This window comes from Lycium ferocissimum, chromosome 1 (genome assembly GCF_029784015.1).
Source record: "Lycium ferocissimum isolate CSIRO_LF1 chromosome 1, AGI_CSIRO_Lferr_CH_V1, whole genome shotgun sequence".
NCBI lineage: Eukaryota > Viridiplantae > Streptophyta > Magnoliopsida > Solanales > Solanaceae > Lycium > Lycium ferocissimum.
The window spans coordinates 72,637,332-72,661,153 of NC_081342.1; the positions used below are offsets into that span (position 1 = coordinate 72,637,332).

The 23,822-nt window shown below is 32.7% G+C and overlaps 2 protein-coding genes across 2 annotated transcripts; one reads left to right on the forward strand and one right to left on the reverse strand.

The window, feature by feature from the left end:
* Nucleotides 1-6,968: 6,968 nt before the first annotated feature.
* Nucleotides 6,969-12,161, forward strand: LOC132059825 (glutathione S-transferase T1-like). Its single transcript, XM_059452617.1, has 7 exons — nucleotides 6,969-7,174; nucleotides 7,993-8,066; nucleotides 8,194-8,254; nucleotides 9,047-9,100; nucleotides 9,961-10,040; nucleotides 10,858-11,063; nucleotides 11,640-12,161. Exons 1-7 carry the CDS (start codon nucleotides 7,110-7,112, stop codon nucleotides 11,808-11,810), a joined length of 711 nt encoding a protein of 236 aa, XP_059308600.1. The 5' UTR covers nucleotides 6,969-7,109; the 3' UTR covers nucleotides 11,811-12,161.
* Nucleotides 12,162-12,940: 779 nt separating this feature from the next.
* LOC132059832 (AT-hook motif nuclear-localized protein 5-like) lies at nucleotides 12,941-23,515 on the reverse strand. The gene is made up of 5 exons (XM_059452630.1): nucleotides 22,059-23,515; nucleotides 18,337-18,404; nucleotides 17,128-17,259; nucleotides 13,564-13,725; nucleotides 12,941-13,457 (listed from the first exon to the last, which is right to left on the reverse strand). Exons 1-5 carry the CDS (start codon nucleotides 22,486-22,488, stop codon nucleotides 13,233-13,235), a joined length of 1,017 nt encoding a protein of 338 aa, XP_059308613.1. The 5' UTR covers nucleotides 22,489-23,515; the 3' UTR covers nucleotides 12,941-13,232.
* Nucleotides 23,516-23,822: the final 307 nt, after the last annotated feature.

Below are 23,822 nucleotides of genomic sequence, written 5' to 3' on the forward strand. Positions count from 1 at the left end.
CTGATTTAAAGAAAATTGACTTTTTGTTAATATGCTTATTTTGAAAAGCATTTTTAATTAAAAATGCTTTTCGAAAAAATACATTTTGATAGTAGCAATTTGTGTGTGGTTACTAATTTGTAAAACGCTTATGCCAGTATTATAGCATCAATTTATGGTTGGCCAAGATTTCAAAAGCGTACTAAAACTATTTTTTAGAACACGAAAATAACCTGTACTACTTAAAAAATATTACTAATTTTTCTTCTAAAATCTTGATCAAACACCTCAACTATCTAAAATAAGCACTTCTATTCAATTCCAAATAATTGAGGGACATTTTTTTTAATCCTTTTCCTTAATTTCTAACCACTTTATTGACTATTATTAGCCGGCCCTTATAAACAAAGGTGCCAACTTCAACTTTTCAAAAAGTTGGACAATAATAAGTAGTTAATTAGAAACGACAAAGTATTATAGTAATAAAAGAAGTTCAGTGAATTGTTTAACTAAGTGATTAAGGTGAAAAGGTTAAGGTGAAAGGTTCTACTTTTTCTTTGTTAACGACGATTGTGTTCGGGTTTATTTGTGTGCTTCTCAACTATTTTATTGATTATTTGTTATCTCCGCCCGCACAAATATCTATATGTTTGATATTTTCTCCTATAATGAAACTAATAATCCAACCGCGTTAGTCATTTCATCAAGTACTCGCCGATTCATAGTATAAAGATCCATGATCAACCTGAAATTCTACTTTGATTACCATTTTTATCAAAGTACCAATTGATACTTACTAAAAGATGTACTTGTAACTATCTAATAAGAATATTTTTTAAGCCGTCATTGTGTAGAACTTAAATTTACAATAAAAAAATATTATCGGAATAAAATGGGTCACACCTTAAGCGTCATTAGGGGTGTACGTAGACAGGAGTTGATTCGGGTTTTGTTAAATATCGAACCAAACCAATTGTGTTGGATTTTTAAATTTATAAACCGGGAAAACCAAACCGTAGTCGGGTTTTTGGGTTTTTTTCGGGTTTTTTTGAATTTTTCGTATTGGCAGGTAGAGAGTATAAGAACCATTTTCATATTGACAGGTACAGAGGATATATATAAGAACCATTTTCATACTGGCAGGTATAGAGTATATTTTCATATTGACAGGTATAGAGGATATACTATATAACTATATAAGAACCATTTTCACATTGACAGGCATAGAGGATATATATAAGAACCATTTAAATAAGCATGAAAAAAATGTGCGAGAATGTCATTCAATTATTTGCTCTAGCTTTGTCGTTAGCAGAGTGCTTGAGGAGGAGTCCTTTTCATATATAGTACGTACGAGGAAATATGGAGTACAATTTTTTTTTTTTTTGGGAAATGCCCTTTAAGGCACTGGTTTTTAATTTTTGTCCCTCAAATTTAAAATCTTTAATTTTTATTCTTCGTTAAAAAATTCGTGAGTTCGGATCTCTTCCTCAATTTTTTTTTAAAAAAAGGCGGGAGAGTTTTGTCATAAAGTAGGCTTTTTCGGGCAGAGTTTGCTTAAGGCAAACCTCTACCTAAATAGACCTAACTTTGTCAAAAATCTCTGCCTTGAATAGGTGGGAATAGCATAATTTTGCAAACTCCTTGCGATTTTTTTTTTTTTTTTTTTCAGCCGGGTTCGATTCGTAACCCTCGGGATATTAGGCGAAAGACAAAAATTAAAGACCAACAAATTGAGGGACAAAAATCAAAGACGAGTGCCTTTGAAGGAAATCGTGCAAATGACCCTATGGAGTATTAGTAATAAGTCAGAGTCAAAAATCGGTTGTGTAGAGAGTTAAATGCAGGCGGGGTGGCTGAAAGAGCGCTTTAAATATGTCCAACCTAAAAGCGGGAGTTGCGGGCTAAGACGTGCTGGCTCTTCAATAAAACTTTAAAGTAAACTGAAACATAACAAATGGGAAAAAAACGTGACAATGATCTTCATTTGCAGCCACGACACACTATAAAAAATGCATCAATTCAAAAGCTTCAGTAATCTCACGTGTTAATAAATTAAAAGAATAGATTAATAAGCAGTAAGCAAGATAGCTATTAGAAAATCACCGACCGTTATAATTTAATAATTTGTAAGTCTTCACTTCACTAAGAGGTGTATAAAATAATAGTAATTAATATCAACCACAAGAAAACCAAGAAAAACAACTAACTAGTATTTTCTAGATGAGTGTCGAAAAAAGTACAAAACTCAAGATAGATGTTGAGTTGTGCAAGATTAGATTAGATAAGATCATAGATGATGACTGCATTCTGTAAGAGGTGTAAATAAAAACAAGAGGAGGTCATTGAAGATATATGATTTGATTATCATGTCATACGCAGGCATACAATGCAGTGCTTTATAAATCATAACTATGAAATCAGAATGAGTGAATATCTCAAAATTGGACAACATAAACTTAAAATTAAAGTTATTTCAATATGTTCATAATTATCGTAATCGATGTGAATGCATAATACACCTGAAACAAAAAATTCATATGAGCAATATAAACTAGTTAAGACTAGAACTTAATCATTTTATCACGATCTTCTAGTGTTTGTATTCATATATAATCTTTGAAATCTCTATGTATGTAAAAGTTAAAAATAATTAACGGAAAAGGTCCAAAAATACCTAATGTATGAGGGAAATAATTATCGTATTGAATCCCAAAAAATACCCCTCCATCCAATTTGGTCCAAAAATACACAATCTATTGAACACCCTCAAACTAACACCTAATTTTGATGATAGTTTTTCAATTTTAAAATGTCACGTGGCTTGTTTTGATTGAACACTTATATTATTTAATTTAAAAACTAAACCTCACCCATTTAATCTAACCCATTTTGTAGCAAGTTCAAGCTCTATGGCTCAAAAATACAAGTGAGTACTGACTTGTATAATTAGCTCCTAGACAGTCAATTCCTAGAGTGCAACATTGAACAGAACATATTTCTTCCTTGTTTCGGTGCACCAATGGCTGCTGGGATAGGACGTTTCTTCTTTATTTTGGTGCCAATGGCTGCTGGATCGCCATCTTCTTTTGTCTGAGCTTGTTTATGTTTGTTTGTGAAGAAATGACTAGTATGTTTCTCAAAATTCACTGTCAAATAAATTTATTATGGAAACCATAGAGCTTGAACTTGTTACAAAATGGGTTAGATTAAATGGGTGGGGTTTAGTTTTTAAATTAAATAATATATGTGTGCAATAAAAAAAAGTCACGTGGCATTTTAAAATTAAAAAAATACCCTCAAAATTAGGGTGTTAGTTTGAAAATTGAGCAAACAAAAACCATTATATTTTTTAATAGGAGGATGGAAGGGTATTTTCAAATGGATGGAGGTATTTGTGAGCCATTTAACGTTAGGGGTATTTTTGGACCTTTTCCGAATAATTAATGACAACCTTATGATTATTAAATTATCACGGTGACAACCTGTACATGTATCCTGATTAGGGGTGTACATGGACCGAGTTGGTTCGGATTTTTTAAACACCAAACCAAACCAATTGCGTCGGGTCTTTAAATTTATACACCAAACCAAATCAATAAAATTCGGGTTTTTCCAACCTCGGGTTATTCGGTTTTCTCGGGTTTTTCGGGTTTTTTTCCGAAATAGTCTTGATATAAAACATAACTTTTACTTCAAATATTTCTTTAGTCCTAGTAAGATACAACTATATAATTAAGGTGTTTCTTAAGAAAAAACACACAAAATGTGAGAAGAGTGATGACATTGTATTAAAATATTCAACAAAAGCTAATAAAATCGATTAAAATAAATATTGCTAATTAACAAGCCATAAAGAAAATGACCGTAATCTGAAAATACTAAGTCTAATCTAAAAATACTAAGTCATGCTAAAATAAGTACGGTTAATAAGTATGAATTACATGACAAAGAAAAAAACTTAAGATATATATTTTCACTCTCTAAATCAATTATGCAAAACTAAAGAATAGATATCTAACATTATTGTCATTTCTAGTGGTGAATTGAATTTCTTTTGTTAGCACTAGTGTTAAGTTGGTTTTGGTTTGGACTTTATTTGAGTTACCAACATCCATAGGATATAAAACTTATTGATATCCAAATTCTAAGTTCAAGCATGAATAATATGATAATAGATAAAAAACTACGAAAAAGTTTTAAGAAATATTTATATATTACATTACAAATAAATATTTTTATGTATAAAATATTATAAAAATTGAATACATGTAATGTCGGGTTACGTTCGGTTTGACTTTTTTTAGTTAAAAAAACCAAACCAATTATGGTCGGGTTTTTTTTCAACACCAAACCAAGTCAAACCAAACCATTAGTTAAGTTTTTTTCTCGGTTAATTATCGGTTTACGGTTGTGGTTTTTTTGTACACCCCTAATCCTGATATATCAGTAGCTAGGCTCCAAGTATCAATAATTCCCCACTTTTTATTGACTATTTTTAGCCTTGATTGAGGCTTAAGGGCTCTTATAAATAAGATGCCAACTTTAACTTTTCAAAAAGTAGAATACTACGAATTAATTTGAAACGAAAAAGTGTTATATAGTAAAGGAAAAAAAAAGCTTCCACTTCAATCGCAGGTGAAATTCTCAACTTTGTGATTGAAGTGAAAGACGTTCTACTTTTTCTATTTTAATGATGGTGGTGTTTAAGTTTTCATGTGTTGCTTTTTATGTATTATGATGGAGCATCGGAATGAGCTTGTTTGGGACTCAGACGTAGTTGTTGTTGTACTCGAGCATCGGATGTAGGTACTAGAGTTATATTCAGGACCATATAAAATAATTCTCATGGCCTGCTACATCTATATGTATAATAAGATATATCTATTCCTACAACTTTTTCCCTAATTATGATTTATATGTATCATTGGTTTTGCATTTCTAAGATTGCCCATACATGAATCTCAAGCTGGTTAATTTATGACTCTGATTTAAGAAAATTGACTTTTTGTTAATATGCTTATTTTGAAAAGCATTTTTAATTAAAAATGCTTTTTGAAAAAATACATTTTCATAGTAGCAATTTGTGTGTGGTTATTAATTTGTAAAACGCTTATGCCAATATTATAGCATCAATTTATGGTTGGCCAAGATTTCAAAAGTGGTACTAGAAAAATTATTTTTTTCAGCTTTTGAAAATACCTTCTGCTACTACTTAAAAATATTACTAATTTTTCTTCTAAAATTTTGATCAAACACCTCAACTATTTAAAATAAGCACTTCTGTTCAATTCCAAATAATTGAGGGACATTTTTTTTAATCCTTTTCCTTAATTTCTAACCACTTTATTGACTATTATTAGCCGGCCCTTATAAACAAAGGTGCCAACTTTAACTTTTCAAAAAGTTGGACAATAATAAGTAGTTAATTAGAAACGACAAAGTATTATAGTAATAAAAGAAGTTTCTAGTATAGTAATAAAAGAAGTTCAGATGAATTGTTTAACTTAATGATTGAGGTGAAAGGTTCTACTTTTTCTTTGTTAAAGACGATTATGTTCGGGTTTATTTGTGTGCTTCTCAACTATTTTATTGATTATTTGTTTTCTCCACCCGCACAAATGTCTATATGTTTGATATTTTCTCCTATGATGAAACTAATAATCGCAACCTCGTTAATCATTTCATCAAGTACTCGCCGATTGATAGTATAGAGATCCATGATCAATCTGGAATACTACTTTGATTACCCTTTTTATCACTTTGATTACCCTTTTTATCAAAGTACCAATTGATACTTATTGAAAGATTTAAGAATATTTTTTAAGCTGTCATTGTATAGAATTAAATTTAAAATAAAAAATATTATCGGAATAAAATGGGTCCCACCTTAGCTGCTACTAGAGGTGTACATGGATCGGGTTGATTCGGGTTTTTTAAATATCAAACCAAATCAATTGTGTTGAGTTTTTAAATTTATAAACCAAACCAAACCAACAAAAGTCGGGTTTTTCAATCTCAGGTTTTACGGTTTTTTTTCGGGTTGTTTGGTTTTTTCGAATTTTTCATATTTTTTCCGGTAAAGTCTTCATACAAAACATATAACTTGTGTTTCAAATATTTCTTTAGTCTTAGAAAGATACAACTATCTAATAAGGTGTGTTTTAAGAAAATAACATAAAACGTGAGATGAGTGATATATGACATTATACTAAAATATTCAACAAGGTAATGAAATCGCATAAGATCATGTGAGTCATGTTTCCCTAAGGTACTCGCATGAGTTCAATATTTTTATTTTTGAAAGGTTAAAGCCAAATTTTGCAGTAATTAATGTAATTGTTCCAATTTACTCTTTGGTATATTTTATATTTTGAAAGGTTAAGGCCTGATGTAGCCTACATGACTAATGTGGTTTAGCTTTTTCCTTTCTCGACATGGCAGTAGAAAAATGTTTTTGTAAAGAAAGATAGATTTAAAGAGTGAATGGATTTCCGTGTGATTATGAATGATTATTCAAAGATAAAAAGTGGATCTTTTATTAACATCTTGGTTTTGATTTCTTTTATTAGCATCTTGGTTTTGATTTGAGTTTTATTTGAGTTACTAACATCTATAGACTATAAAACTTAATTGGTCATTTAAGATTTTAAGTTCAAGTTTGAAATAATAAGCTAAAAGACCAAACCTATGAAAAAGTTTTAAAAACATTTATAAATTACATTTCAAATAACCTTTTATCTATAAATATTTTTAAAAAACTTGTATACATGTAATATCGGTTTGATTTGGTTCGGCTTGACTTTTTTTAGTTAAAACTAAACCAAATCAATTATGATTGGGTTGTTTTTTTCAATATCAAACCAAATCAAACCAAATCACTAATCGAATTTTTTTTCTCCATTTGATTAGGATTATATATTTAGTGCGGTTTGTCTGTACACCCCTAGCTGCCACTTGCCTCCACTCCACCATATGTAATGTTTTATCTCATTAATGATTTAACTCCCAACAATTAGGAAATTCAGAACATATCACACAGTTCTGCTTACAACAACAAACTCAACGGCCAACGACGGTGACTTTTCCGGCGACAGAAAGAGAAAGAAAGTTAGAGAGAGAAACAAAAGATGTCGCTGAAATTATACGTAGATCGCGTGTCTCAACCCTCACGCGCACTTCTTATCCTCTGCAAGTACGTCTTTCTTTTTTTCACAACTCTTTTTAGATTACTTTCATTAGCTCTTGTAACAAAAAATATGTTCTAAATTTTTTTCTTAACTTTATGTGTATACACTTTAGAATTTTCACTTGTTCATCATCTACTATGTACACATGCACATAATATATATAAAAAAAATGATCATAAGATTTTACGATGATCAAGGGGAACCCTTTCCGCCCCTCTAGCTTCGCTCTTGTATGTATATTAGGTTGAGTCGGTAGTGGAAACAAGATTTTTACAGAAGAAATTCAAAATATAAAGAAGTAAACACGGAAAGAAAATAAGAAATTTCAACATCTATATATATATATATATATATATATATATATATATATATATAATTGAACTTTATATATATAATATAATTTTTCGGGAAAGGATTCAAATGAACCTCGTCGCCCACCCTCCAGCTAATCCATGGGTTGACTATAAAGCAGTGGGTGTGGGTTCTCCATTTTAGTTCATGTGATGATATCTCTATTTACTTATGTCTTAAAATGAATGCCGCCTAATTTATTTAGAAATACTTTAGTTTTTAATTTATTTATTTTCATTTTATTTATAATGAGATGATTTATATTTACACAAATATCTATGTTTTATTTTAGATCATCAAAAGTCTTCTTTTTACTTAATCTTGTGATCAGTCAAACACTAGCACATAAATTGAGACGGAAAGAACTAGTTAAAAAAAAAAAAAAAAAAAAAAAAAAGTCTTTGTTGTTTGATAATTCAAAAATTTGATTCATATCATGAAATGTTTTTTTTATGTTTGATGTTGTAATTAGGTCAAATGGTATTGAATTTGAGGAAGTCCCTATTGAACTTGCCAAAGGCCAGCATCGTTCTCCTGAATTTGCAGGTTCGTTATTTCAAATGTTTTAATAATCTTTACTATAACGTTTTCTCTCTCTCTCTCTCTCTCTCTCTCTATATATATATATATATATATATATATATAAAGAGTATTGTGATTTTTTCGTCTGCAGAAATCAATCCCATGAAACAAGTACCAGCTATCGTGCACGGAACGTTTACGCTTTTCGAAAGGTATTTTCTTGTTTAACTAAATACTACTCCTTAGTTCACTTTTATTTGTCAATTTTTGACTTTCAGACGCCCTTTAAGAATTAATAAACGAAGTATGTATTTTACCATAATATCCATATTAATTGGTGGATAGTTTCATTGGACTTGGAGAATGAATTGAAAATGAGTAATTAATGTTAAGGGTAAAATAAGAAGAAAAAAAGTTTGTCCTTTCTTGACATGCTATAGTGGATAATTAAAAGTGAAAATTTATTTTTAGTATAGTCGACGATTAAAGGTTAGACGAATTCAATAGTTTTTACTTAGATCCTGCATTTGTATTAAATAACTTATTAAATGTATATAAATATATTTAATTGTGAACCCAATTACTACAATGAGTTGTTCGGTAGCATGTTTAGTACCTATAAACTTTAAATTCTGGCTTTGCCTCTAATTTTATGTGGGATGTCAAAGGAGTCAAAATTTGAAGTTTATGGGTTTCTGATTTTGCCACCAAACCAATGGCGAGTTCGTTTTAGTTCTGAGTTCGCAATGAAATATTTATACATATTTAATGAATTTCCTAATACAATATAGTGTATAAAAAAAAAAAAAAAAAAAAAAAAGATACTTGGTTCATTGATCGGATCCATACCTAATATTGTAGCTCCGCCCCTGAACACCTTATTTGTCCTTAATTAATGCATGTTACCAAATGTAAATTGTAGTAAAAATGTCAATTGTGTAATTTATGCCTTGTTTTATTTTATGCCTTTTGGAAGCTCTCACAAGATTTGTGTGTTATTGCAGCCATGCTATTCTTAGATATCTAGCTTCTGCTTTTCCTGAAGTTGCTGATCATTGGTAAGTTACTCAGTTGCTTTATATTCTAAATTAATTCCGAGTTTTAATTATACTTCCACTTTATATGAAAAAACTTTAAACTCCTTAAATCAGCCTCCAATACATGATAATTGGAGAAAGAGCATAGTTATTCATTAAATTCTTTATCACATATGAGCACATCACTAGAATGAGTTAATTTATGCAGGACTTGTTTACTTGGGAGTAGGATTTAACGTATATACATCGATTATAGCAAGTTGTTTACTTGTTTGTCTTGTTTTCTAAATTACCAAATTTTTTGAGTTTAAGTTGAAGTAATTTTTAGGCTATCAAATTATTCTTACCTGTCATAACATGTAATATATCTTAGTTTTGAGAATTCAACATTTTAAATAAGCTTACCTGTAAATATCTCTTGGACGATCTGATAGGTGTAAAAAATACTTTGCACTGATGATATATATAACTTAAACTCATATTTTTTGTTTTTCACCACATGTTTGTACCTATATTGGGACTTCAACTAATTTTGAATTTGCTCCATGTAAAACCTATTGAAGGGGAAGCACTTCCGACTGATTTTTTTTATTTTTTTTTGTCCTGAGGCTCAAACCTGAGACCTCCGGTTAAGGGTGGAAGGGTCCTACCTGTATCTCTCACCACAATTCTTGATTGGTTAAGTTACCAATTTAAGCTTACTATAGACAATTACCTATCATTGCAAGTTACTTTAATCTGATGGTGTAAAAAGTTTTATATTATCGGTGTAGGGAAGTTAAACTTTTGGAAGTAAACTTGAGAGCATTTTATAGTTTTACTTCTCCTTAGAATTGTATATTGTAGTCTACTTGTGACTACTACAACTTTGGTCTTTGAAGGTATCCAACTGATCTGCACAAACGAGCAAAAATAGAATCTGTTTTGGATTGGCACCACTCAAATTTACGCCGTGGTTCAGGTGCTTTATATTTAGTTATAAAAATTAAACACTGAACACAGAACATCTAGATGTTTACTTATTTTGCATCTAGTTATGCGAGATTATAATGAAGAGATTGTTTATGGGGTTGAATATATAATAATAACATGGACTATTACGTGGTGAATAGTGACGCCTAATTAAATTATTATGCGGTGATTATAACAGTACTACCGATTGCCTACATTTAAGGGCATTTTCGTTTTCAAATATTGCTAATACATACACGTATTTTTATCATACTTTCCATCTGGTTTAAAATAATACATAGATTCTCATACAAGATATATCAAAATTAGTAATACGTCATTGATTTCCGGTATTAAACTTTGCATAACTTATGCAGAATTTCATACTAGAAATCAAATGTTGTACTAGTTAACGACATTTTATGTGATAATGACGGACCGCACACGGAGTTCAATGAAAAAAGAAATTTTTTAAAGTTTGTGGTCTAACACAAGTAGTAATAGACATTTGTATGGCTATAAATCACCCATCAAGGTTAACTGAAAAAATTCAAGTTGAACTATTACTAAACATAGAAATGTGTTTTTTTTTTTTTTTAAACAAAATACACGTCAAACTTATCTATAACAATCATCCTCTATAACAACATTTCACTATAACGGTTTTGCAACCGATTTTTCATGTTATGCTATATTATATATGTTCTCTATAACATCATTTCGCTAATAACGTACCAAAAAATATCTGGACAAACGAAACCGTCTCAGAGAGATTTGATTTTCCAATAAGTCATGACTTTTGTAACAAATGCTTCTTCTTTTTTCAGTTGGTTATGTTCTTAATTCTACATTGGCACCTGCTATCGGATTGCCTTTGAATCCACAAGCAGCTGCACAAGGTGAAAAAATCCTTCTAGCATCTCTTTCAACTATTGACACCTTTTGGCTTCAGAAAGATGGAACCTTTTTGCTTGGCAATTCCCAGCCTTCAATTGCAGATCTTAGCTTAGTGTGTGAGATTATGCAACTTGAGGTAAAAAAAAAAAAAAAAAAATCTTCATATCTCTTGTTTTTTTTCTTACCTGGTATTCAATAGTATTTGTTTTGGGTTCGACTAATCTGAACTCGTGTCGGGAAGTCTAACTCTGGGGGCTACAAATAGCGTAAAACAGATATTTTGTGTATATACATATATATAAATTGTTAAGTCCGTTTTATAGTTAAACACATTTATTACTGTGTAAGTTTACATCATTTTAATGTTGGAATTATTCCTAGCTCTGCTACTATTACCTACTATAATAGTAAAGTTACGAAATTATTTTGTCACATTAAAATAGCTGAACTTAACCCACCACTATAACAGTAGAGTCGGTAAATTTTGCCTACTATAACGACAAATCCTTCCCTTTAAGGTGGACTTACGGTTATAATGAGTAAAGAACAATTACTTTAATGAAATAAAACAGGTTTTGTTACTATACTGTTGTACTTGGTAAACTGCAGTTATTTATAGAAATCAGTTTTGTTACTTTGATTTATTATTATTGTGAGTGAAGTTCAGTAACCATACGTGAAATTAGCCAATCAGATCTTATAAAAAATGCAGGTTCTGGATGAGAATGATCGTGACAGGATATTAGGTCCACACAAGAATATTTTGAAGTGGATTGATGAAGTAAAGAATGCAACAGCACCTTATTTTGATGAAATACATACAACCCTCTTCAAAGTTAAAGAGATGCTGCATTTGAAGAAATCTGCAGGAGAAAGCAGTTAGAATGTGTATCGCTCGGACTCTACAAAAATATCGCCTTATTTGTGTCAGATCCTCCAAGTGCTACGCATTTCTGTAGGATCCAATACGGGTGCAATAACATTTTTGTAGGTCCCGACCAACAGAGGTTAAAACATGATCAAGCAGCAGACCATATAATATATATTTTGAAATGCTAAATAAACTTAATGCAGATGATAAGGCTTATAATATTTCAGCAGTGTGGACTTTGGTGTAATTTTGGTTTGGAACCTTTTTTCTTGCTGTAAGCTAGGCTTTGTGGATTATGCTACTTTCTTTGAGAGATCCAACTCAAGTGAGTAAAAGCTGTTTTGCCTGCTTTGTTGTATAAAATGTAATTGTCATACCAAAGAGTATAAACCAAATTATGAAACTGTACAGTAGTGGGATGGCTGGATCTGTCATCCATATTACAAAGGTCTCAAGTTTGAATTTTGAAAATGAAAAACCTCTCGGTAGAACGTGTTTTACTCCCTTAGTTGTAGCTGGGCGAATGAAATTAATCGGACCAGTGAGTTACGAATACCAAATGCCTAAAGTAAAAAAATGAAAAAAATAATGGAAGCTGGACAAATCTGAATTAATCAGACCAATGAATTTCAAAAATCGAAGAACACACAGTTCTCTCGTAGGAGAGAAATCAAGAGCATAAACGAGGAACCCCCTTCCCCGTTACACACAACTACGTGAGAAAAGAAGAAGATACGAGTACTACTGATAGAATAACAACTGAACAAGTTTGGACTAGTTAAAGGATTTGTAGTTTAGTCATAGCTAAACCATGTTTGAATTAGTCCTCCAAGCTTATATTACTCGGACTCTCTACAAATATTGCCACTCACATCAAAGCCGCCAAAAAGGCATCGCTTTTGAAGGATGCGACGCACACCTAGTGGCTTTTTTGAAGAGTCCAAGAAACATAAACGGCAAATACTAGTAAATGCAACATCTTTCCTCGCAAGAATCTTGTGGCAGATATCGTGCACTCGGAATTCAGAGATTTATATCAATGAAAAAACTAACTTTGCTGGAAACTTGAAACCATCTTGGCCAAAACTTTTTCTTACCTTGCCAATTAGTACTCTAATCAGCTACTACAGTAACAAAAAAAAAAGAGGCAAAAAGTTCATTCATCAATTATGCTAAAATAACATATGGTCCATCATCACACTTAAACCTTCTAAAGAGAGCAATATTACAATCTAACTTCCATCATTGCTACTTTAAAGAACCTAAAAAGAGGATACATTTGTTACATTGAGTGTGTTAGCACAATCCATCATCTACTAAATGGGCAGCTAGTTAAATGGCTCGAGCTGATCTCTCCTCCCGCGTTTCATTTACAACAACAGCACATATATACAAACCCCGTCATCATGTGTCCATTGAAGCAAATCGTAATAATCATCCACGCGTCAGGTCAATCTCGGGCTGGGAATTTCTTAGTTCCGGCGGCCTTGAAATTGGAGGCCAAACACCGGTTGCTGAATTCGGATCTTGACTAAGAGTAGTAGTAGCATTTACCGGTATAGACAACTTTTCGGCAGACTCTTCCTCGCCGCCTTTAGTACTACTAGTCTCTTGTTTGCTCTTTACCTTTGGACCATATACAAAGCTGCATACAACCACCTGTAAACAAATTTTAATTATTATTTGCTTGTCGCATAAAACAGAGGAAACATATAGTACTTCGTATCTCCACGCCAAAGGTAGATAACAAGAGCAACTTCATTACCTGTACAGGGCTGGCTGCAATGAGCCTACCACCAACAGCGCCCCCGAGCACATGCCCATCAGGGCTACTAACCGAGATACTTATACCACCCGTGCGATCACGTGGGCCACCACTTTCAGAGACCAAGTACGAGCCAGACAAGCAAAGTATCTCAAAACGACCCTGCACAACATGATGAAACATATAAATCTCAGCTTAGTCAAAGCACGACATTCACCTAAAGAAAAGATTGTGGGGAATACAAAATTAAACCTTTTTTTTTTTTTTTTGAATGGTAAAGAATAAGTAGTAATAAATTAAAAAGAGAAAGCTCAGCAGGCACATACAAAATTAAACTTCAAAAATTAGTTCTTCAATTCTTGTTAGTTTTGTTCATATGGTCAACACCAACATTCTTGTTAACTTTGTTTATACGGTCAAACATCATTCCTTAAGAATTATAGGAAACTATTAGTAAGGGATAGGCATTCAAAGTCCAATAACAGATGGCTTCTAGGGATTTGCACAACACATGATGTGTGAGTTAGGCATGCATCACGAGTTAGCATTCTGCCACGGACAAAAACCAGGTATTTAAGTAGAGAAGGGTAGAAGAGCATGCCATTATCTACCAAGTTTCAAACGGTGCACCAAGTGGCCCTCGAGAATTTCTCGGTCATCAGAACTAAAAATAAAAGACCAATTTAATTTGAAACATTACAGTACCACGGGTGGTCTGTCAAAAGATTGAAAGAAAAACACTTGGCTCATAGGTTTTTAATAGTTGAAGAACATAACACATCAGCTGATTTTATCTCAACAATCAAAACAAGTATATTGCAGGATCGCTTTAAACGAATTATAATAATTTGTGAAGTCAAATATACAAGGGGAAGAATTATGCATAAACAAACTGAGATATTTTTAGCAAAGGAGATGAGAACAAGAAGTGTGCATGTAGGATCTCTTACAAGAACTGAAAACTAAACACTTAAAAAGTCTAATGACTGAAATTTACATTGTCTAGAATTTGAAACACTTTATGAACTGGGCGACACGCTATAAACTAACTCGAGTCTTAGATTCGTATAAATATTAATTGGCAATAAAAGTGTTATATTTTAAAAGAAATGTATATTATAACAGTCAGTGATAAATAAACAAATAAACAATCTAAATACTATTAACTCTAAACAAGTAGTTATATTTTATTACTCCATCCGTCTCAATTTATCTGACACTGTTTGACTGTACACGGAGTTTAAGAAAGAATTTTTTTTAAAAAAAATTGTGGTCTAAGTTTTAGACATTTATCGACTCAAAAACGCTCGAACTCGACAACCTCGCCGAAACCACAAGATGAATGTCTCTCTCTAGAAAATGTGGTTCAGAGTTGGTACAAATTATGACTAATCATAAATTGGTTATGGTAATGTTCCAACCTGTTAAAGATGCGCTTGTGAATCCAATCATGATGAGAATGTTCTCCAAAGTGTCTGAAGACTTTCAACTGGGTTGGATTATGAATTTAAAAAATGAGTAAGCTGATGAAACAGCTTATTCAACCGTCTTATGAAACATGACCATAGAAAAATAGCAGCTCTCCTTTCAACAAATGGCATGCTCTCTTGTTAAGTATCTCAACCTGAGTATGCTCTACGGATATTGTCAAAACGTGCTATCAATATGCTTTAGAATCCGTAAATCTAAAGACATGCTAAAAATATGATTTAAGTATATTTTTTTTTAACACCTTAAAAAATATGTTTGTAAGGTTAATTGTTATTTTACTTTGTTCAACTAATTGTTAATATAAAATATATCTTAAATGTAGATTAAGAGATCCTGTTTGTGTCCAGCTACCATTTTTCCCAGCCCTTCCTTGTTCGTGTCTACCATTTTCTCACTTCTGGGTGAACAATAGGTAATTCACCAACCAACATTATCGGTTTAATGATTATTGACCTTTTCTTTTTCATTTTCTTCATTCACTATGGCTATAGGCAGAGACTAGCATAGCAGTGAGACGGTAACGGTGCTGGCCATTACTCAAAGGGAGTTACTTGTCCATGCAGCGAGAAATATTACTCAAGAGGGGTTATCTGCCCTGCAGCTCAGGAAACTCCTGAGAGTCACCAACGAAGAGTTGAAGATGGGAAATGAATGTGCAATCTGCTTGGTGAAATCGAGAGGGAGCAGATATCACATTGACTCCCGGTTGCAATCATATTTTTCATAAGGGGTGTGTGAATACTTGGCTGTCCAAGCACTAGTTTTGCCCCATTTGCCGGAAAAAACTGGACCCGGAGCTCTTTGAAACTCCTAAGAGCAGCCTGTGATCTACATATAATTTACTATGTCCTAATTTGTACTCTTCAAATTCACCTCTATATAATCAGATGACATACTCCACTACGTAAAAGACCATGTTCCTTAGTAGGCGTTTGGCCATAGATTCCAAATATTTTTCACTTTATTTTTTTAATTTATGAATTGGAGTTGTGTTTGGTTATACTTTTTGCAAAGGAGAGAAGAGAGCATTTTATTTGGAATTTATGAAGATGGAGTTGGAAAATAGGTTTGGAGCACTTTTCCAAATTTGGAATCTAACTCCCAGGTTGGATTTGGAACTTTTATAACCAAACACTGATTTTGAAATAAAGTGAATAATCATTCCAGGAAAAAAGTGAACAATCTCATGGCCAAATTTGTCCAAATTTTGACATCAAATCAAACAGTACAGATCAAGTAGCAACTGAATGACGAAATCATATTGCACTGCTCGTGCTTAACAAGTTCAAAGAATTATTGCTATTGGGTGGATGATAAAATGAGTCACAAGAAACCCTAAACATTTCAGATGAACAGAGCTGAGTTACGCAAATAACTAGCTATTTAGAATTGTCAAGGGGTGTTCTTCCAATATAAAATCTAATATTCTCTGTGACTGTCGAAGTAAAAGATAAACCTCTCACAATAACTTCTTTAAATTAGTATCTTAGCAAATGACTCTTAGTAGGCCTTTGGACATAGATTTGGTTAAAACTTGAAAAGTATTTTTGAAGGTTAAGTTGTGTTTGGATATGTATTTCACCTGAAGAAAAAGTAGAAGTTTCGCGAGTAGGAAAAAAATTCACTTGGAAAACTGGTCAAAAAAATTGAAAAACCAATCTTCAAAAACTAACCAAAAGATAATTTCAATGTATAACTAAACAAAGTTTCTGAAAATAATTTTTTGAAAAAAGGGGGGAAAATTCATGTCCAAATGGGCCCTTAGCAAACGACCAATACGTCGACATGATTCCATAGCTGCTTTCATTAAGATGTTACACTTAAGCAGTTGCACAACAAATAACCTAAAATCACTCTAGCGTTTTAATCATCAACGGCTGCGTTCATGATCACCTAATCTCCAGATTCTAATAAAAGTTCTGTAAGCTAATTGTAGCACTAAACAACACCAACGAGTAATCTAAGCCCTATTCTGTTTGCAAACGAAGGGTTGAAGGTCAAGAACTTGGCTGAACTAAAGCATTTTAAAAGTTTAATACCAAGTAAATCATAAACTAATAAAAGCACTCTAACCTCATAAGTGACAGTAGAACCAGAACTTGCAGGAGGCCGTAATGTTACAGCAGAAACTGATCCATTAGCTGATAAGACACATAAAGCTCGAGGCCTCTGTTCTGCAAACGCCAATAACTTTGCCGCAACATCCTGCAGAAATTATTTTGTATAAAATCAGTAAGTAGGCATTTGGACATAAATTTGGTCAAAACTCGAAAGGAACAAAAAAGAGTTTTTGAAGTTAAAGTTGTGTTTGGACATGCATTCACTTAAAAAATTGATGTTTGTGGGTGGCAAGAAATTTCACTTGAAAAGCTGTTTTTTTTTTTAATTTAAAAAATAAACTTCAAAAACTAACTGAAAAATCATTCCAATGTATAACCAGGCAATGTCTTGAAAATAGTTTTTGAAAATAAAAAAGAAAATAAATTTCATGTCCAAACGGGCCCTAAGACAGGCTGAAGAAGTTTTGGCTCATATAAAATGTTGAGGTCGTGGTTATGCTTTTTAATATACAAATTGTCAACTGCTATCATATTTTCCAATTTCTGCTTAAGAACTCTTCCTTTGACAAACTTTTAAGGAAGAGTCCTCCCAATAATGTCAAGTGAGAATAGAGGAGCCATGAGCATAATTAGGCGTTTGGACATAAAAAAGAATGTGATCTTTAAGAAAAGTAGTACATGAAGTTAAGTTAAAAAAAAAAAGGGTATTTGGAAATTGAAGTTGTGTTTGGGCATGCATTTAACCCGAAAAAGATTTTAAGTTTTTTGAGTGGAAATGATTTTTCACTTGAAAAAACTCATCTTCAAATTTTTTTGGAAAAATCAATCCAATGTATAACCAAACAATGTTTTTAAAAAAGATTTTGAAAAAAAAAAGGTGGGGACAAACGGCCCCTAAGAAATCATACTGAGCACTTCAAGTTCTCATGCAATGTTGATCACATAGTAATATCCCACATAAATCCTCTTTCATCCATGTGCATGTTTTATTAATTTAAGCTAGTATGATTTCAGATGTACAAATCAATAAAGTAAAACAGGTAACACTACTCTAACAGATTATACATGCAAAACTGTGATACTTGGACTCTTCAAAAAGATCGACGGGGGTGTGTCGGATCCTTCAAAAGTAGTGCTTTTTTTTTCAAAGAATCCAACACTGGTACGACATCATTTTTGGAGAGTCCGAGCAACACAGATGCAAACTGAGGTAATACATTACCTCTCCGACACTGATGTGTATAACATGAGGGGTGAAGGCCAATCCTGCTGAAGCATTCATCCATTCACCTGCAGCAACCAATTTAATCTTCAGAACTACAACTCAATTAATGGGACAGCTTCCGAATCACCACAATTGGAAAACTTAACCCTCCAAGTCCAAGAAAATAGAAACATTTTATGATTGTATAGATTCCATAGAAAAATTGCTCTAAAAATTTATTGCATTCATCCAACTTGATTTATTGTTGATTTATATTTCTCACTTGACTTAGTCAAGCAATAATTTCGCTTTTTGCTCTAGCAATGAACTACTGGATACCAAGACTAAGACTAGGAGTCTTTCTGGAAATTGACTTAACACTTGGGACCAACCACAAATTAGTTAGTGCTAGATGGGGCAAGTACCCCATTTTCTTTTCATATGTTTTTCTTTTCTTTGCCATCCAACATCCCCAACAGAAAAGATAATTATAATCATAATAAAAAGCAAAAAGAATACCTTAAAAGTGGTAGAAAGCATCATTTAGTTAGAATTCAAAACTAAAATTTAAAATTTAAGTTTTGAAATAATACTAAAATAAATTACAAAAATAAAACGAAAAAATAAATAGTCTTTATTTGAAGGTCCGATCCGACTGCCCCACAATTTGTACAGGTAAATAAAGGCTAGCTTTTTTGTCAGATCTCTTTAAAAATTGGGGAAAGAAAAAAGACTCTACACTAATTCTTCCTATATATCCCTTTACGTTAACATTGTTAAAAGACAACACCATAGTAATTTCGGAAAAAAAGAAAGTTCTGTTAACATTAAAAAAAAAAGTGTGTATGAGCGGAATCGCATGTGTTGTTTGGGCCTACCTGTTCTTTAAGAACTGTGATCTCAGGAAGCTGCTCAAAACACTAGTGATATTTTGTACCTCAACATGAGATACTATTTGCATATTACTGTTTGTGTTATAATTTGGTCGATTAGTTAAACTTCAACTTGAAATAGAGAATTTGAAGTTGAAATACATGTTTGGTACAAGCGAAAGAAGATAACAGCTTGTACCTTATAACGTGCTCAATTTTACTTCTGCAAATTAGCAGTGATTTAATTTTTTCATTAATTCTTGATGATCAAAATCATGGAAGAAAGAAGTTACTATAACAAGTTGCTGCCTCCCTCGAGGTGCAGGCACTTCAGCATTCATATTTAATACTCTCTCTTCCCAAATTATGTGATGCACCTTCCTTCTAGTCTATCCCAAAAAGATTGATATTTTTCTATATTTAGAAATAATTTAACTTTAAACCTCTCATTTATCCTTAATGAGATGATCTATAGCCACACAAATATCTATGACTTATTTTAAGGCCCGTTTGGCTTAGCTTAAAAAAAGCAGCTTATATGCTGATGCCCAAAAAAATCTCAACTTATTTTTTTGAGCTTATTTTAAGCACAAAATGGCCTATAAGCTGGCCAGCTAAACACTCAAAAAAGCTGAAATAGCTTATACTTATAAGCTAAGCCAAACGGGCTCTTAGACTACAAGTTTCAAATGTCTTTCTTTCTTAAACTTCATGCCCAGTTAAACAGTGCTCAAGGATCTGACAAAAGGTCTAAGCTATCATTAATTCCCGGGCTTCTCCCTTTGGGATACAAGTTTCAAATGTCTTTCTTTCTTAAATTTCATGTCCAGTTAAACAGTAAGGATCTGACAAAAGGTCGGGTTGAGTCTCCTATCATTAATTCCCTTCCCCTTCTCCCTTTGGGACTGTGGGGTATAAATTAAAGAAAGAAAAGAAAAACATCCATCAAAGAAAATGGGGAACTTGCCCCATCTAGCACTAACTTATTTGTGGTTGTAAACAATTGGTCTCAAGTGTTAAGTCATTTTCTAGACAGACTCTTAGAGCATGTTTGGATGGGCTTATAATTCATGGATTATAAGCATAAGTCGTAAGTTAGGAATCCTAACTTATGGCTTTTGGCTTATTTTTGTTATTTAACAAGTGCTTAAAAGCACTTTTTTTAAATCTTAGCCAAATACTACAAAAGTGCTTAAAAGTTATTTTGGCTTAAAAGCACCTAGAATAAGCCAATCCAAACAGGCTCTTAGACTTAAGTCTTGGTTACTGCAAAAAGAGAAACTATTGCTTGACTAAATCAAGCGAGATATGTAAATCAACAATAAAGACATGTTGTGTCAAATTGGACGAATGCAATAAATTTTTAGTGCAATTTTTATATGGAATCTATACAATCATAAAAGGTCAAGACATGTCAAACTGCCACTCAACCTCCCCAACAGAAAAGATAACCTTTTCGAAAGAAGGGTACAAGTGGTGGAAGTCAAATAGCATTAAGACCTTATAAGTGGCGGAAAGCATCTTTTCAAGTGCCACCATCCCGAGAAGTATAACAAAAGAAATTTGTTTTTTGCCGGGATGTTACATGTTACCATAGGTGTAAACCTGAGTTTGGATTCCTCATAAGATTATATTCTCTTCTTTCATTGTGAACAAGATTCAGGCCGTGAACCCTGACTCTCAATGGCAGAGGCACCATATAATACAAATTAGACACAATAACTCATAAAAATTAGGTCATAATGAAGAACACAAATATAATATATGAGAACATAAATATAATATATGAGTCTATCTCTATCATCTCATTCACAATGCAAATGTAAAAGTTATATATCATCTTATAATGTAGTATAGACTAAGTATAACATAGAGTTCAAAACTCCTCACCACCAGTAAATACTGAGGAGATAGTGAGAATGTCAGCAATAACCAAGACAATCTTTCAGATAATAATGCTCTACTGGCCAACAACCCGAAAAAAAATAATCACCTAAGATAACTAGAGATAAAACAACGCATCCACTATGTTGCTCAGCTCTCCAAAAATGTTGCGACGCCCATGTTGTATCCTCCAAAAATGCACTTATTTTGGAGGATAAGACATGCACCGGTTGCCGGTTGGCATTTTTTAAGAGTCCAAGCAACATAGCTCATCAGTTTACACCAACAACAACTACTACGCCTCAGTCCCAAATAAGCTGGGGTCAGCTATATGAATTTCCACTTCTTTATTAAGCTCATTTCATATCATCATTCTACACCACATTAACAAAACGTCATAATCCACTAAGTTCAAAAAAGAACTTACAACAACTGCAGCTCAGTCTCAAACAAGTTGGGGTGGGCTATATGACTACCCACTTCTTTATTTAAGCTCATTTCATACCACCAATTTACACCAAATTAACAAAATGTCATAATCCACTAAGTTAAACTGAGAAACTGAACTTACCAAGTGGAGCAAATTGTTGATTCCATCCACTTCCAGGAGGTCGGCCTTTGGCCGCTTTGGCCCCGGATTAATTGACTACCTGATGTTTTTTCTCATTTTGCCTTTGCTTATTATTTAATAATCATATTTCATCCTTTATTCTACCTTTTCTTATAATAACTCTACCCGTACCTACTTTTCCTTATAATATTGTACGTATATCATTCAAACTGTTAATGTATAGTATTATGTAACGACGGAAAACAATACAATCTATCTAAACATTATACTAACAAAACATAAAATTCAATATAGTATTAATCTATCTAAACATTATACTAACAAAACAATACAGTACAATGGGATACGATACATTATGACACGATATGTAACAACCACCCAAACAAGTTGTAAGTTCAACTGAGAAAACTTACCAAGTGGAGCTAATTGTTGCTTCCATCCACTTCCAGGAGGTCGGCCCTTAGCCCGTTTTGGGCCCGGAGTAATCGAGCCCGCTGAAGGAGTACCAGAGGCCAAAGGTGACAATCCTAATGACATTTTAGACCCATCAGGACCATATTTCCTTGGTCTGCCTCTCTTCTTTTTCACTGGATCAGCACTAGGTGAAACACTAGATGCCACACTCATATTAATTCCATGAGGAAAATGAGGTGATGGGTTCTCAACAACTTGGTATGTATTAGAACTCAAAGTACCACCTCCCCCTACATTGTAAACAGGTGGGGTGGGTACCCCTGGGGGTGCCCCAGACCCACCACCAACACCAGAACTAGACCCACTAATCCCTCTGTTGAGATAATAAGCAGCAGAACCAGATAGCACCATCCCTTCCCTTCCATCCATGCATTTACTCACTAAAACTCTCAGAACCAAAAATAAACTGATTTTTTTTTTTTTTTGCTTCTATACACAAAAAGATTGGAACTTTACAATAAATTAGTAAAAATCTTACAAGGGGTTAAGTGGGGTTTTCAAGAATTGAAGGATTTAGCTAAAAATCAACAAAAAGATTGAAACTTTTAACATAAATTAGTACAAACTTGACAAGGGGTTAAGTTGGGTTTTCAAGAATTAGACTAAGCTAAAAAATTAGAGAAAGATTGGAACTTTAACATAAATTAGTAAAATCTTGACAAGGGGTTTAGTGGGGTTTTCAAGAAATGGAGGACAAAACTAAAAACACAAAAAAATTGAAACTTTGACATAAATTTAGTGCAAACTTAACAAGGGCTTAAGTGGGGTTTTCAAGAATAGAGGATTAAGCCTAAAAACAAGAAAAAAAGGGAAATGTTGGAGTTTCCAGTGAAGAAAAGGAACCACAAACAAGTTAGAAAAAAACAGTGTAAAATGCTAAAAATTGAATCTTTAACTCAAATTAGTTAAAAAAAAAAAATTGACAAGGCTTAGTGGGGTTCTCAAGAAATGAAGGAAAAGGCTAAAAAAAAAAAAAAAAGAAATGTTGGAGTTTTCAGTGAAGAAAGAAACACAAACAAGGAAATTGAACCAAAAGAACTACTAAAAAAGATCACATATTAAAGCTCAAGCTGAAAAAATGTCTAAAATTTAAAACTCTATAATACCACCCAAGTTGTAAGTTTGTGTTTAAAAAGTTGACATACAGTTTTTCAACACAGCAGAGATGAAAAAAAAAAAAAAAAATGAAACCCTAGATTTGAAGTGAGTTTTGGGAAAGAGAAGGAGGGTAAAGACAAAAGTGCAATGAAATAGAAAAAATTTGAGCCCTTTTGAATTAAAGTAAAAGAGAGTAGAGACTAGACACAGACAACCTTTCTTATTAGACTAGAATAATAATAAAATAATGGGTTTTTAGGGGAGGGTTGAATAGAAGTCAGTGATGGAGTAAGTTTGTTTATGACTTGAGGGGTTATTTGGATGCCATTGGTGGACAGTTGGCTAAGTTGGGTGCACCTAAGTATTAACATGTCTTTGTCAGGTTAGTATTAACATGTCTTTGTCAGGTTGACACTATTATTAGTGCTGCAAATTTCTGGGCAAAATCAGAGGAGAGAGAAAGGAAAGAAGACAATTTCTTTCTTGAGGGTGTAGATTTCACGTGTGAAATTACACTAAATATGTTTTTGTTGTCGTCTCTCTATTTGTGGTCTATTTTGTACTTTAATGAATTTATTGGGACCTTGGTTAACACTATAGAGCTG